General features: G+C 39.5%; 1 protein-coding gene across 1 annotated transcript in view; it reads left to right on the forward strand.

The window, feature by feature from the left end:
* Positions 1–17,012, forward strand: part of PDE11A (phosphodiesterase 11A) — a 349,760-nt gene that overhangs the window by 167,369 nt on the left and 165,379 nt on the right. Inside the window, exons 7-9 of the mRNA XM_060178283.1 lie at positions 8,914–8,989; positions 11,752–11,819; positions 16,857–16,949. Of these exons, the coding sequence (XP_060034266.1) occupies positions 8,914–8,989; positions 11,752–11,819; positions 16,857–16,949 (237 nt within the window). The remainder of the gene's footprint in view (positions 1–8,913; positions 8,990–11,751; positions 11,820–16,856; positions 16,950–17,012) is intronic.

Genomic DNA, 17,012 nt, shown 5'->3' on the forward strand with positions numbered 1-17,012 from the left:
ACAGAGACGGGGAGAGAAAGATAGACACCTGCAGACCTGCTTCACCGGGTGTGAAGCAACTCACCTCCACCCCCACAGGTGGGGAGCCGGGGCTAGAACCTTAAACGGGCCCTTGAGCTTTACACCATGTGTGCTTAACCCACTGCGTTACCGCCCAACCCCACCCCCCACTTTCTTATTCCTCTTTATCCTGTTTGAAATGTATTGCTCAGATGTATGTTTCCCTGATAACCTCCTCTTCTGTTTTCCATCATCCGTTACTATGGAGGCTGAAGCGCACTGCAGATCTTGCTGTTTTTGTGGCCATACAGGCTAAACTGGATTAGATGATTTTTTTCTGGAATGAGCCATTGTCACAAGTAGGCATATAGGGAGTTTGCATTAAGCATCATAAAATCAAGAACATTTCCTCTGCCATCGGAATTCCCTCCCCCGTTTCTCTCTCTATTGGACTCACTGGGCTTGGCAGTCAATACCACCTTCGTTCCTGCCCTCAGAAATCAGTAAACTGACTACACGCTTTCTAGGCCACATTGGGAAAGATTTAAAAACACCTTCTGTTACCTGTTCTTTCCTCCTGTGCTCAGCCCAGGGAAGACTCTGGTTGTGGTTCTATGCAGCTGTGCTTTCTGAATCTGGCTTCCTTCAGAGCTCAGCCACCAGACTCATGTTCTTGTTCCCTTGACCGACTGTGTACACAGTTAACTGGGCACGCTGCTAAATGCAGTAAACTACCTTCAAGCCTTATTCCATTTGGTTCTTTATAGCATTTGTCATGTTCTCTTTTAGTTCTGTTTAGGAAATAACTTATATACAATAATTATCTACAATTTAGAAAATGGAAATCGTGTGAGCTGGGAGGTGGTGCCGTGGTCTAAATGCCGCGCCCTCAACCATGAGGTCCTGAGTACAGCTTTCAGTGTTGCATGGGTCAGAGTGCTGCTCTCTTCCTCCCGCCTTGTAAATAAAGAAATAAATATTGAAAAATAGAAACCATAATTTTAAACAATAGGTAAAATTCTTCACAATATAACCATATATCAAATTATTATTTTCCTCCAGGGTTATTGTGGGAGTTCATTGTGAGCACTATAAGCTCACTGCTCCTGGTGACCAGTTTCCTTTTTTTTTTTTTGAATTTGGATAGCACAGAAAGAAATTGAGATAAGAAGAGGAGGAAGGGGGGATGAGGAAGATAGACACTTGCAGACCTGCTTCACCATTTGTGAAGTGTCCCCTTTGCAGGTAGGGAGCCAGAGGCTTGAACCCAGATCCTTGCTCAGGTTATTGTGCTTAGTTCTATGTGTGCTTAACCGAGTGCACCATCTGGCCCCCTCTGTATATCAAATTCTCATGTTGCAAACTTAAAATAAGTTATAGGGCTGGGCTGCACGGAATGGCAAAGGGGATCACCTGAGAACGCAACAAGCTAAGACTAGGATCACTCCAGGAACCCACCAAGCCACAGGTTTTGTCCACAGAAGTAAACAGTAACCCAGGGGCAAATATTATTAAAGAAGGAGGAGGAAGAGGATGAAGTGGGGGGCACGAGGAGGAGGGGAAGGAAATAGAGGGGAAGAAGAAGGAGAAGGAAGGGGAGAAGGAGAAGAATGGAGGAGGAGGAGAAAAAGATGGCACTCAGAACATGAGTTATAAGGTTTCTCATTAAAATGTCACTGAATTTTTCCAGTCAAGCTAGGCAATAAATGAATAAAAATAAACTATAGGACCAGCAAAATAGCTTATCCTTTTGTTATTTGGACAATCCAGGTTCATACCAGGCTCTACCTCATGGAAGGAAGGTTCAGCGCTATTATATTTCTCCCAATCTCTGTCTCTTCTTTGACCTCACTATTTTTGTCACTTTCAGTTTCCAGCATTTGTTGATTATAATCTTGTGCTTCTACTCAGTTCTTGGCACACATCCTCCTGGACAGAAATGAAACTGGATTTCTGGGTGTATTTTGGAAGTACATCAAAACTGGTAAACAGACAAATCCTTATGTGGAAGTGGTGTGCTGTAGCCTGAAGGCCTGCAACCTCCTCTTTGTGAGGTATTTTGACACAATGGGAGAAGTTAGTTGCCATCAGATTTCTGTAGGAATAAGAAGGCCTTATCTACAGGAAATAATGGGAAGAATGGTTTTCACTTTTACCTCTCAGTATTGAATGAAATATTTTTCCAGCTGCTGTTCGCTTTTCTCTAAGTAGCTAGGATGTAGCATTTAATATTGAGTCCGATCTGTAAAACCAATCTCATAGTCACTACAGTATTATATTTTGCCAATATCAGTCTCTTGTGTCAAATAACAATTTTTAATAAGGTATCTATCTATAAGGCACAAATTAAAACAGAAAATTGGTAAACTATTCAACCTCCTCTCACTCCAATTTGGAAATAAGTCTTTATAGATTGAAGAAATAAAGTGAATGAGTTTTGCAATTTTTTTTTAGTATTTCATAGTTTTTTTTTTTGTATTTTTTAAAAACTTTTTATTTAAGAAAGGATTAGTGAACAAAAGCATAAGGTAGGAGGGGTACAACTCCACACAATTCCCAACACCCAATCCCCATAACCCACCCCCTCCCATGGTAGCCTTCCCATTCTCTATCCCTCTGGGAGCATGGACCCAGGGTCGTTGAGGGTTGCAGAAGGTAGAAGGTCTGGCTTCTGTAATTGCTTCCCCGCTGAACATGGGCGTTGACTGGTCGGTCCATACCCCCAGTCTGCCTCTCTCTTTCCCTAGTAAGGTGTGTCTCTGGGGAAGCTGAGCTCCAGGACACATTGGTGGGGTCTTCAATCCAGGGAAGCCTAGCCAGCATCCTGGTGGCATCTGGAACCTGGTGATTGAAAAGAGAGTTAACATATGAAGCCAAACAATTTGTTGAGCAATCATGGATCCCAAGCTTGGAATAGTGGAGAGGAAGTGTTAGGGAGGTACTCACTGCAAACTCTAGTGTAGTCCTGCTTTCAGGTATATATTTTGCAGTAGTTTATGGATATGTGTGCACATAAGCTCTCTCTCATAGAAACTGGTGTATATCTAGGTTATGGGACTTTGTTAGAAAGTGAACTACCTGAGATGAAATTAGAGTGTACTATTAAAGGAAAGGTCTCACCCGAGTAATGAAGCTGAAGGGTTGTCATTCCACACGTGAAGTCTCTGGATACATTCTGAGGTGAAGCATGTTGAGGTAGCAATCGTTGCTTTGGTTAGGTTGTGATCGGCAGATGCAATGTTATTTGGTTTGGATTGGGAGATGCATACGGGAAAGTGGGCCCTATCCAAGATCTGAAAGGGAAACTAAAAGCAGGACCTGATCAAATTGTAAGTAGGGCACCAAAGTAAAAACCCAGTGGTGAGGGGTAGGCATGTAGCTTCCTGGGCCAGTGGGGGGTGGGAGTGGGCGGGACGGATGGGTCACAGTCCTTTGGTGGTGGGAATGGTGTTTATGTACACTCCTAGCAAAATGCAATTTTTTTAATCTCTATCACTGACCCTATCTTCTTCTTTCCTAAATATCATATCTGCTAATGTTCAATTTCTTTGTCTTTTTCTTAAGTTATGCCTTAATGATTTTACCCACTTAATACCAGAGGCAGATGACTCCAGTGTCTCTGGCTCCTTCCCTTGCTGTCTCGATTGTGATGCATATCAACTTGAATTGCTCACAACCCCCTCCACCCACCCTCATCTCCACCACCACCACCACCACCACCACCCCCCCCACACACATATCCTGTGTTCCCACAAGTAACTTTACTTTGGTAGAGATGAGAGAATCCATCTCCTCAGAATGAAAAATTCTTTAGGGAACTATAGTCATTTTTGGTAAACAAAATGTTCGTTTATTTCATTAAAACAACTTCAGGGGAGTCGGGCAGTAGCACAGCGGGTTAAGCGCACTTGGTGCAAAGCGCAAGGACCGGTGTAAGGATCCTGGTTTGAGCCTCAGGATCCCCATCTGCAGGGGAGTTGCTTCACAATCGATGAAGCAGGTCTGCAGGTGTCTGTCTTTCTCTCCCCCTCTCTCTGTCCTATCCAACAACAATGACATCAATAACAACAGTAACAATAACTACAACAATAAAACAAGGGCAACAAAAGGGAATAAATAAATAAATATTTTTTAATTTTTTATTAAAAAAACAACTTAAGGTTTGTTTTTCTCACCATCAGCCCCTAAGTATGTCTAGTTTCAGTCACTGCCTGTTTCTTCTCTTCTTGAACTTTGACCTCTTCCTTCAGATGTTTTCTATTTCCTGGAAGAGGTGCCACAGGGGCTATGGGTGTTCCAGCGTTGGCAGAGACAAGTGTGTCTAGCACTCATTGCTGGGCCACAGACAACAGTGCATGACCCTAAGTAAAACAAAATAGACCCAGCATTCTAAGCTGCACTGGCTAGGCAAAGTCTGTGGATTATACCTCCCAGATCTCTTGAAAATCAATTTCCGTTCTCTTCATGCTCAGTAGTATTTGCTGTAATTCAGATGTTATCCTTAGGGAGAGGATGAGAACCACTTTGTTCTTTTGTAAGATAATTTTGATGGATGTTTTTGTTATTGTCTAGCTTCCCTTGAACCAGTCTCTCTACTTGAAAGGCAGTTAATTTCTCTTAGTCTTGTCTGATACGAGAGGATGTTAGCTGCATCTACCTCATAGGATTGCTTTAGGACTGAGATAATGCCTATGAAAGTGTTGAACTTGGTACCTGACACAAAGTACATACCCAGCAACTGTGGACTTATCATTGTTATGAAATTATTTCTGAAGATCCCTTTACAGTATCTAAAAGCGGCTCTTGATTTCTATAAGTAGAATAATTGCTGGTTTTTCTTTCTTTCTTTTTTTAATTGCTGATTTTTCTAAAGCATTTTTAAACTTTGAGACTTAAATTCATCTTAACTATTTTCATTTTCACTAGAATGTGAGTGACCAAGGACAAAGACTGAATTATTTTTTATACTCATGTTTGTCTCATGTTTGTCTCATGTTTTATACTCATGTTTGTCAACCTTTATAAAAAAAGGTTGTAAGTAAATCTGCATTGGGTAAATGACTACCACCACCACCACCCCCATTTCTGTGTTTCGAGTTGAAAACCAGAAATTCTCAAAAATCAGTAATTATAATTTATTCTGTTAGAAATTGAAAAAGAATAAATTCACATGTTTAAAGACATAGAATTGGATCAGAGAGAGCACAGTGATTTTCACAACAAACATTGATACCTAATATCAGAGGTCACAGGTTCTATCCTTAGCACCACAATAAGCTAGAGCTAAAAGGTACTGTGATTGGGGGAAGCAGCAAAAGAGTTCATCTGGATAGCATGTTGCTTTGCCATGTATATGACCCAAGTGCAAACCCAGCCCCCACCACATTGAAGAAGGTGTCAATGCTTTTTTATAAGCTTTTTCCCTCACCCTTTCTTCTTTCTCAGTCACTATTCATTTATTCATTCATTTATTTATTTATTATTGGCTAGAGACATAGAGAAATTGAGAGGAGAGGGAAAGAAAGGGAGTAAAAAGACAGAGACACCTGCAGTCCTACTTCACCACTTAATGAAGTTTCCCCCTGCAGGTGGGGACCAGGGGCTTAAACCCAGGTCCTTGAGAACTATAATGTGTGCACTTAACCAGGTGCACCACCACCTGGCCCCCGCTTAGTCTCCTATCTACTTGAAAAAGATATGTGTGTGTGTGTGTGTGTGTGTGTGTGTGTGTGTGTGTGTGTGTGTGTATGAGGATACATAGAATTAACAAGTAAGATGACACACACTGATATGTGTAGAAAACCCAAAACGCTACAGATATTAAAGTAAATAATTAGATTTATCAATATTGATGGATACCATTACAGTGTATAAGAATAAATTATAAAGCATTAAACTATAAAAGAATATTATTTACAATAAAATCAACATTTATATAGGATATGTATAAATATATGTATACATAGAAGAAAAAATATTTATTGTTGTTTTTCTTGCTACCAAGGTTATTACTGGGGTTGGTACCTGCATAATGAATCCACCACACCACTCCTAGAGGCAGTTTTTTCTTTTTGTTTGTTCTCTTATTAGATAGAACAGAGAAAAATTGAGAGGGGATTAGAAGACAGATAGATAGATAGATAGATAGATAGATAGATAGATAGATAGCGAGTGAGCGACCAACCAAGACTTCTGCAGACCTGCTTCCCTTTTTGTGAAGCTTCCTCCTTGTAGGTGGAGAGCAGGGACTCAAACCCAGTTCCCTGCAAATGATGCTATGTGTGTTCACCTGGTTGTGCACCTAGCTCCCATACTGTCTCCCAGTTAAAAGTTCAGTGGTGTGTGTGTGTGTGTGTGTGTGTGTGTGTGTGAATTTCACATAAATTCTAAAATTGATAGGTAAATTCCAGGACCAAAATGAATCAGACAAAGTTGGAAAATTTATACTACCAGATGCCAACACGTGTCTTACTTTAAAGCTGTATTATGTAAGAAAGAATAATATTAGATAGACACATATCTATCCTAAGAATAGACAGATCAAAACAATGAAGTACAATAGAGTTCAGAGCAGTGCTTTGGTTAAAAAAAAAAAAAGTTCAGAAACAGATTCAAACATATATTGGTACTTGAAAAAAAATTTTTTTTAAGTAGTATTATGAAGAGTCGGTTGGTAGCGCAGCGGGTTAAGTGCATGTGGTGCAAAGTACAAGGACCGGTGTAAGGATCCCAGTTCAAGCCCCCGGCTCCCCACCTGCAGGGGAGTCACTTCACAGGCAGTGAAGCAGGTCTGCAGGTGTCTATCTTTCTCTCCTCATCTCTGTCTTCCCCTCCTCTCTCCATTTCCCTCTGTCCTATCTAACAACGATAACATCAATAACAACGATAACTACCAAACAATTAAAAACAACAAGGGCAACAAAAGGGAAAATAAATATATAAAAAATGTAGTACTATGTAATGGTGGATACAGGTACATTTACCCTCAAATGGTGAAGAATTAATTAGATATCTTCTGGGAAGGGAAATCTTGATTCTTAGGTCACACTATATTAAAATATGATTTTCAGCTGGATTGTAAATATGAAATAATAAGGAGTCTAAGAATAGAAAAGGAGGTTATCTATCTTTATGAGTTTGGAATGGGGAAATATTTCTTAAGACCCCAAAAGTGTGAAATAATAATAATAATAAAAATGTTGGTATCAAAAATGGAAGATATCTATAAAATTAGTTTCTTAGAGGAAATCCACGAATAATATCCAAATGTAGAATTGAGGTGTTTAAATTATCTTCAGATTTTAATATGTTACTGTTAATTTTTACATGAATTTTTTATTTGTTTACTGGATAATGACAGAAATTGAGAGCAGAGGGGGAGACAGAAAGAGAAAGAGAGACAGAGAGACACCTGCAGCCCTGCTTCACCACTCGTGAAGCTTTCCCCGGGCTTTAACCCAGTACACACTGTAACGTATGCACTTAACCAGGTATGGTACGTCACCGCCTGGCCCCTTACATGAATGTTCTAACACATGAAAGGTCAGAGAGAGATAGAGAGCTCACCCAGTAGAGCATGTGCCTTGCCATGCGCACAAGCCCTGAAACCATCTGAGAGGTCTTATGCCACTGTGGGAAATTGAAGAGTGCTGTGCCCTGTCTGCTTCCAGATGTCTGTCTGAATGAAAAGTCAGCCTGGAAGTGGTGAAGTCACACATGCATGACGTCTTAACTTTGGAGGAAAAAAAATCTGTCTCTCTGTCTCTATATGTAGATAGATAGAGGTATGGACACACACACACACATATATATATTCTTAACATTACTTTTCTATCTACACTACAGGGAAAATTGATCTTTCTCATTGGAAATCAAAGTCATATTTATCAAAATAGCAAATGTGTAATAGTACTGTAAGCATGAAAGTAAGCCAAATATATACTCAAGTATATTAAAAGTAATCATTTACATGACAGCATTATAGGCTCGAGAGATATTGTTAACAGATATACTCAAGCAAAGAGAAATAACAGGGACAGGGAGTTACTTCAGCATTGGAGCACAGGACTGGCATATCTGTAGTCCCAGAGGCCCTGCATTCAACCCCTGACGTCACCATATGCCGGAGCTGAGTAGTACTCTGGTTCCCCCCCACCCCCCGCCCGCCCTTGCTGTCTCTGTTTCTTACTTTCTTGTGAAAATACATACAAAAAAGAGAGCAATGACAGGAGCAGACTAAGGCAGTATTCCGGCCCTTCTGTCAAGAAAGGAATATTAACCATTTGTTTAATTAGAAGACTTTTACTGGGGGTGAGGCCATAATACACTCAGCTGAGCACATGTTCCCTTGCACAAGAAGCCCCCATTCAGACCTCCCAGTCCCCACCTGCGGGGGGTGAGATATGCTTTACAAGTGGCAAAGCAATGCTGCAGGTGCCCCTCTTTCTCTCTCCCTCTGCCTCCCCTTTCCATTTCAGTTTCTTTAACAAGTGTATCAAGAAAAATTTCATTTAAAAATGATTTTAATGCTCAGTGTAGAAGTAATTGCCAAAATTCTTGTGTGATCTGCTCATGTCTAATGAATGTATATCCAGTTTTCTATGGCAACTGGAATTGGAAAGATAATATTGGTCTGGGTTGTTTTGGTTGATTTTTATTTGGTTAGTACTTGGAATATTATTCATTATAGTATTTTAAATGAAAAGAGACCAATGAATGTTTGCGTTCAAAATGCTGCTGCTAATGTGTCTATTTTCTATTGTTTTAATTTTCGCTAGGGAAATGCTTTTACAGGAGGATGTGATGTGTCTTTTTCAAAATCATTTTATAATAACTGTTGTGAAGAGTGGTAAGTTGTATGTCAGAAATAGATTGATAAAGTCCATGTTAATTAACTGCTTTCTTAAATCCTAGGCTGATCAGATATCTGGTTTTCACATAAGATCTGTTCTCTGCGTCCCTATTTGGAACAGTAATCACCAAATAATTGGTAAGATATTACCTATATAATTCCTTAAAAAGAATAAGTTTGTATTATTTGAAAGCAGCACGACTTTCTTTTATAAAGCAATCAAAGATGCTTTAAAATACCGCCCAAACCTTCCTTCCGTGTTTCCCCCTTCTTGTCCCCGAACTCACCATCTGTGTGACCTTACATGTGTAGCCTCCTAATGAATCACTAGTCAAAACAGTTTTAAAGTATAGGGTTCCTGAATAAAAATGAATAACTCTCTTTCTTACTTTGTGACATTTGGAACCCAGAGACTGAGAGAGCAAATACTTGAGTAAAGTCAGAGTAATTTAATAACAGTATCAGAATTAAAACCCAGATTTACTTACTCCTGCACCTAAGTCCAACTATTTCTTATGTTTGCTAGGAAATTGCCCTTACAGTAGGATATGATGTGTCTTTTTCAAAGTCATTTTATGATATCTGTTATGAAGAGTGTTAAGCTGTGTGTCAGAAATAGATTGATAAAATCCATTTTAATTAACTGCTTTCTTAAATCTGTGCATTTACATGTATAAGTGCAAAGGAAGAATTATTAGACACACACTGAACATACATCTTTTTACTGAGAGAATTCTGAAAATTCCTACACTTTCCACTAAATAAAGGAAATGTTACTCAAAGCATCTATTTTTTTCTCCCCCTCCCTGCTTCTTTCATTCCCTTCAAAAACTAAAAAAAAAAAAAAAACCTAAGAAAGAAATTTAGGCAAGAAGAACTCAGTGGTTAAAACAGAGAAACCATGAAGGATAGAGGCATTCATGAAAATAATGAAAACATAATTTTCCAAAGTTGACATAAGATAACTAATACATCTGTAGCCCTCTTTTGCTTATCCTTATATTTTCTGTTAAACTCTATAGACGTTGCTTCTCACCAAAGGATTTAGTACGCTTTATGCCATGTTGAAACATGAATTCTAAAATAACTTTTTGGTGGTTTAATAAAAAAAAGTTGTGAAATACAAAAAATATATATATATATTTGCCTCCAGGGTTATCACTGGGGCCTGGTGCCTGCATCACAAATCCACTGCTACTGGAGGCCGTTTTCCCCCATTTTGTTGCCCTTGTTGTTGTCATTATTTTTGTTGCCATTGTTGTTGCTGTTGTTGGATAGGACAGAGAGAAATCGAGACAGGAGGGGAAGACAGAGAGGGGGAGAGAAAGACAGACACCTGCAGACCTGCTTCACCGCCCATGAAGCGACCCCCCTGCAGGTGGGGATCCAGGGGCTTGAACTGGGATCCTTATGCCGTTCCTTGTGCTTCATGCCATGTGCGCTTAACCCGATGCACTACCGCCCGACTCCCCCACAAAGTGTATTCTAAGATTTGGGAACTTAAGTCTCTACCATAAAACATTAAATTACATCATGTATAGGATTTTAAATATACTTGAGTTTAAACAGAAGAGAAAGTTTGTAAATAGTGCCGCATGTTATTTGTTGATGCCCCAATGGCAGAATCACATATGACCTACAAATAATTCCGGATGGTAAGCACATATTGCTATTTCAAAATTTTGACTGTTGGCCTGTTACATGCTGAAAGACTTGCCTTTTGTTCTGTATGTCTTAAAATATGTGATGCCTTGCCTAGCTGGAAGTTAGATGCTTTAAAATTGCAGCTAGTTTTCAAATGATTGAGTGTTTCTGGTTAGACTTGTGTGTTTTGATTGTCATGTTCCAAAACATCTGTTTTTATGCCAGAAATGAAGTTTAGAAAGAGGAAATAAAGTTAGCAAGATAGCTCACTTGAGAAGGTACCATTTTGCCACGCACAACCTGGGTTCAAGCCTTTTCTCCTATTGCTGTTGGTTATGTCTCTACTTCTGTTCTCCTACTGATGCTCTCATTTTGAGTTAGAGTTGGTTTGCTTTTTTTTCGTGTAGGACTCCTTTCAGTAATTCTTGCAAATCAGGATTGGTGGTGGTGAATTCCTTCAGTTTCTCTGTGCTTGGAAAGGTTTTAATTTCCCCTCCGTAGATGGACGATAGTTTGGCAGGATAGAGATTTTTTTTAATTTTTAAATCTTTTTGATTTATTAGATAGAGACAGCCAGAAATTGAGAGAAAAGGGAGTGACAGAGAAAGGAGAGAGACAGAGAGACAACTGTAACACTTCTTCACGTGCAAAGCTTTCCCCTTGCAGCTGGGAACTGGGGGCTTGAACCCGGGTCCTTGCGTATTGCATCATGTATGTCTGACCAGGTGCACCACCACCACCTAGCCCCCAGGACAGAGAATTTGTGGCTGATAATCCTCCCTGTCATAGTGCCTCACTCAAGTACTGTACTGAATAAAATGAATGAAATGAAAAAAATTAAAATAATACATTTACAAATGTGCATGCACATGCCTGTATATGCGCACACGTGCATATGTACACGTGTGGGGTTGCACAGATCTGGATTTACAGGTATTGTTCACGTGTGGATAAGCCAGATTTGTCTGAGTTGTGTGCACAGTTATTCTGAAAATCATTTTCAAAGAATCTAACTGGTGCCTGCCAGAACTCCATGATGCACTGAGACCTAATCTGGACATCAGCACGTGGAAGATAAAACCGGATCTCTGTATACCTCAGACCTATTCTCATGGAAGCAGGAGGCACTGGAGACATAGATCAAACTAAGTATGTACACATACTTACAGGAGGAAAAGAGTCTTTGGGGGCCTACTGTGTTGTATTAACAGTATCTAGTAATGGGAATTATCTTATCTCCCAAACTCTTTCCACAGGAGTGGCTCAAGTATTAAATAGACTTGATGGGAAACCCTTTGATGATGCAGATCAACGACTTTTTGAGGTAAGAAAAGAAACTTGCAAGAGTCAGGTTGGAATCTCAACGAATAGAGTACATGCCTTCTAGGTCTGTGACCTTAGGAGGCACTCCTGGCACCACCTGAGAACACCAAGTACAGGGGGCAAGTGGGACTCCACAGGTATCAGAGATGTGCTTTCATGTCTCTCCCTTTCCCTCCCCATCTCTCCTCGCTCTCATAAAAATATAGAATACAATATTTTTTTGAGCTAAGGAGTTCTCCACTGAAAGACACAGTCACAAAACCCTGGGCTTATAGGACACTGTTGAGAGAGGGAGAGAGGCAGGAAGAGGAAGAGGGAAAGGGAGAGAGCCAGGGAGAGGGAGAGGGAAAAAGAAAGAGAGGTAATTTCTGGACTTCTTTTCCTTACTTGGTGTTTGCATAGGGAATACCACTGACTTTTGTATATTAATTTTGCATCCTGCCACTTTACTATATTGCTTAATATATTATTCTCAGGGCCTTCCTTGGGTTATTTTGAATATTCTTTTCTTCTTTTATTTTTTTTGCCTCCAGGGTTATTGCCGGTGCTGGGTGCCTGCACCACGAATCCCCTGCTCCTGGACAACGTTTTTCCCCCTTTGCTGCCCTTGTTGTTTTATCATAGTTGTGGTATTGTTGTTGTTTTTATTGTTGTTGCTGTCGTTGGATAGGAGGAGAGAAAGACACCTGCAGACATGCTTCACTGCTTGTGTAATGACCTCCTGCAGGTGGGGAGCCAGGGGCTCAAACCGGGAGCCTTGTGCCGGCCCTTGTGCTTTGCGCCATGTGTGCTTAACCTGCTGTGCTACCACCCAACTCCCCATATTAAAATATTTCTTATCCATCACAATTTATAGTGATCTACTTTCTCACATTTATGTCACTGTTCAATAATAAAAATAGTTTTGTTATGTGCTTTATAAATACCAAACATAAGTACTTAATGAGTACTGCTCTTAAAAATCTGATTTTGAATTATTTGAAATGATCCCCAGAGCATTAGAAACATTTCCTTGTTAGATTCAGACATCTTGCCTATTATTGATTTTGTTTTCACTGCCATTAATATTTACTCGGTAATTTAGGTGACCGTTTGTCTGTCTTCCCCTCCTCTATTCGTCGCTGTCCTATCCAGCAACAACAACAGCAGTGGAAACAACAACAATAATTACAACAACGGTAAACAAACAACAAAAGGGAAAAAATGGCCTCCAGAAGTAGTGGATTTGTAGTGCAGGCACTGAGCCCCAGCAATAACCCTGGAGGCAAAAAATAATAAAAAATAAAAGTAAAAATTAGAAATGTACATTTGTGTATAGTAATAGAAAAATATGAATATTTCTATAAGTAATAGGTGCAGGAAGCACCACAGGATTCTCCTTATCCACTATATTTTTATAGATAATTAAATCTAAAGAAAGAAAATTGGCATGTGTGTGTAATTATAAATTGAGATCTTGGAGATGAAAGAATGGATAATGCATAATAGAAGAGAGTAAAATTTATACAGCTTCGTATCAGATGTATCCTTTCTCCAGTGGGAGTCTGTCTTTATATAGCGTTAGGCCCCTTAAAGTGTTATTCACTTGTGATGTCATGAACAGGAGACCAGCAGTACTTCACCTCACTTATGATAAGACCACTGTAGATGTTTATTCAGACTCCAGGAAAGTGAATCTCCAAACTAGGAATTCAGCAGCTGTCCTTTCCTTGCACGGATGCATACTCATTCTTTCACCTATTAGGTAAACAACTAACTGAGACGTTTCTGAAACACCCCACAGAACAGAACTCTAACTCTTGGGTTTCTGTCTTGAAACCTACAGAATCAGGTGTCCTAACATGTAGGACCCCTAATTGCTTTTATCATACATACGTTGTTGCATGGGGCCAAATGGTGGCATACCCTTTGAATGCACGTAGTAGCATACATTATAAACAATTATAAAAATAGAAACGATCTTATAAGTCTACTGTTAAAAGCAAAGTGGTTTTGACAGTTACCAAACATAAAGAATATAAACTTCAATAACATTCTTCAAATATTATTTTACAAGTTGGTGACTCTCAATAATTCATAAAGTAAATATACAAAAACAAAAATTGATAGTTGTGGAGTAAATCCTCTAGAAAACTTTTTGAATAAATTATATATTCAGTTGTTTTCCAATATATATTATTATAGAAAAATAAATAGTTCTAAATATTCTCTTTTCCCTGCATAAGCCTTCCACACCCAGTAGAGCAATGTATAATAGAAATGCGTTTTAGGGCAGTAGCGCAGTGGGTTAAGTGCAGGTGGTGCAAGGCACAAGGACTGGCATAAGGATCCCGGTTCGAGCCCCCAGCTCCCCACCTGTAGGGAGGTCGCTTTACAGGTGGTGAAGCAGGTCTATAGGTGTCTATCTTTCTCTCCCCCTCTCTGTCTTTCCCTCCTCTCTCCATTTCTCTCTGTCCTATCCAACAACAATGACATCGATAATAACTACAACAATAAAACAACTAGGACAACAAAAGGGATAAATAAATATTAAAAAAATAAATGCATTTTAATCACATACAGTACATATACATGTATATATTCATATAAGTGTAACACCTTAAGTAAATTACTTGGATAGTATAGTTGTATGCACTTAACAGTTGCACGCACTTATAATTTCTACTCTAATATGTTACTTTACTAATAACCTCAACTTAATACACTTATATTAATATTATTGGATAGAAATAGAAATCGAGAGGGAAAGGGGAGGGAGAGAGAAAGAGAGACACATGAAACACTGCTTCACCACTCTGTAAGTGGGGACCAGAGAGGCTTGAACCCGGGTCCTTATACATGGTGAATTGTGTACTCAGCCGCAATTTCTGTAGTGTAGTGGTTATCACATTCAACTCACACTTAAGCACTCAACCAGGTACGCCATTACACAATCCCTGACTTAACACAGTTATATTTTCAAAATTATGAAAATCATCAGGTTGTATTTATTATTTATTATAATTATTTGCTATAACTTTATGAGAGATTTATTGCTTACATAAACATTTAACAAATGCTTATCAGTCTCTACTAAGAACCAGGAATTCTGGGATAAATTATGTCCCGTCTTTTACCCAACATCATTAGAAGCACTTATTAAATGTCCATATGTGGCATTCCTCTCACTATGACACACTAATGACATTACTAACTCCCGCCTGTAAAATCAACCCTGAAGAAACTAGAGCAATGAAGGGAAATCGGAACCAAGTTACACTGACAGAAACAAGTGGACACCCCAACACATGAAGGCATAATAGCTGCTGGGATGTTGTTTGAGTCACAAGGATGGACAGATGTGCAGTAGGAGGGGTGGTTGCTGTTGTGTGGGGCAGAGGACAGCGGTAGGATGCATCGAAGGGCTGTTTGAAGGACATTTATAAATTACACTGTTTTCCCATTACTCCTTGGAAATATCACTTCCTCCTCTTCAGTGTGGAAGTGAGTAGCAACAGGTCATGTTTCTAGAATCATTGTGGTAACAGTAGGATTGCCCTCCGAAACAAGGTGGGGAAGGCACCACTAATGGTGAAGTCATCCCCCATTCCAGTCTTTCCTTAACTTACCAGAACATATGTTATCTTTCTTGGTTCTTTTCCTATACAGAGTAGCTAAGAAACAAGCTAAGCCAACTAATTAAACCACAAGATACATAAGGTAGGGGGTCGGGCGGTGGCGCAGTGGGTTAAGCGCACTTGGCACAAAGCGCAAGGACCGGCGTAAGGATCCCGGTTTGAGCCCCCGGCTCCCCACCTGCAGGGGAGTCACTTCACAGGCGGTGAAGCAGGTCTGCAGGTGTCTGTCTTTCTCTCCCCCTCTCTGTCTTCCCCTCCTCTCTCCATTTCTCTCTGTCCTGTCCGACAACGAACAACATCAACAATGGTAATAATAGTGACCACAGCGAGGCTACAACAACAAGGGCAACAAAAGGGGGAAAAAATGGCCTCCAGGAGCGGTGGATTCATGGTGCAGGCACCGAGCCCAGCAATAACCCTGGAGGAAAAAAAAAAGATATATAAAGTATTACATTTAGAGTTATTATAAAGACAAACACACACTTTGAATCAGAAGTAAACGAATAGGCGAATGAATCAAATTGAAAAAAGCACATACTTAAAATAAGGAAGGAAAATATATGCAAAACAACATAAAACATAAATAAAGCAATATTAATACCTCCCAGAATTCAAGGCACAGTGAAATTTGAATTTCATTCTGTAAATATTGTCACGCTATTTTAGATTAAGATAAGCTAATCTCAGACTCTGCCTTAGCTAATTACTGTGCCTTTTCCACAAAATCATAGGTTCTAATTTTTCTGCTTTTACTTTCTTTTATTTTTTAACTCAAATATCAGTTTATTGAGATGATAATTCATGGGATTTTTGTTGTCACAAAGATATCTTTCCACATTTTCTCAAGATAGATATTATTATGTTTCACCCTTATTCAGGCCATCATCTCGTTCTACCATAGACACTTAGCCTACGAATCACACCGCCTGAACTATCTGCACCCCCATCATTGCTTTCTGCCCACCCCCAAAGAATCTTCCTCCTAAAGTCATATTTTTCTTTCTTACATTTTTATTTATTTGGCAGAGATAGAAGTTGAGAGAGGAGATAGATAGATAGATAGATAGATAGATAGATAGATAGATAGATAGATAGATAGATTGTTCTGCTGCCCAGCTCCACCACTTGTGAAGCTCCTCCACCAGCATATGGGGTCTGGGGCCTTAAAACCTGGTCCTTGTCCACGGTAACATTTGTTTCTTCACAGTGACATTAATTTAAACTTTTTAAAAGTCATGTGCAGCCTGAGCTATGATGTTACATGACTTTAGTAATTAAGGAACTTAATGTGCATATTTCCCCTAGTCACCTCTTTTCTGCATGAGTTTATTTTCAGACCTGTCTCTGATGACTGCGTGGCTTCTTACTATATTATGCTAATGATATCTGCAATCTTTAATTAGTGGCCTCTCTCTTTCTAGGCTTTTGTCATCTTTTGTGGCCTTGGCATCAACAATACAATTATGTATGATCAAGTGAAGAAGTCCTGGGCCAAGCAGTCAGTAGCTCTTGATGTAAGTACAATACTTATGTCAGAATCATATGCTGAGAAGCCCTAATATTATAAGAGAAGTGCC

The sequence above is a fragment of the Erinaceus europaeus genome, chromosome 18, assembly GCF_950295315.1.
Source record: "Erinaceus europaeus chromosome 18, mEriEur2.1, whole genome shotgun sequence".
Taxonomy (NCBI): domain Eukaryota; kingdom Metazoa; phylum Chordata; class Mammalia; order Eulipotyphla; family Erinaceidae; genus Erinaceus; species Erinaceus europaeus.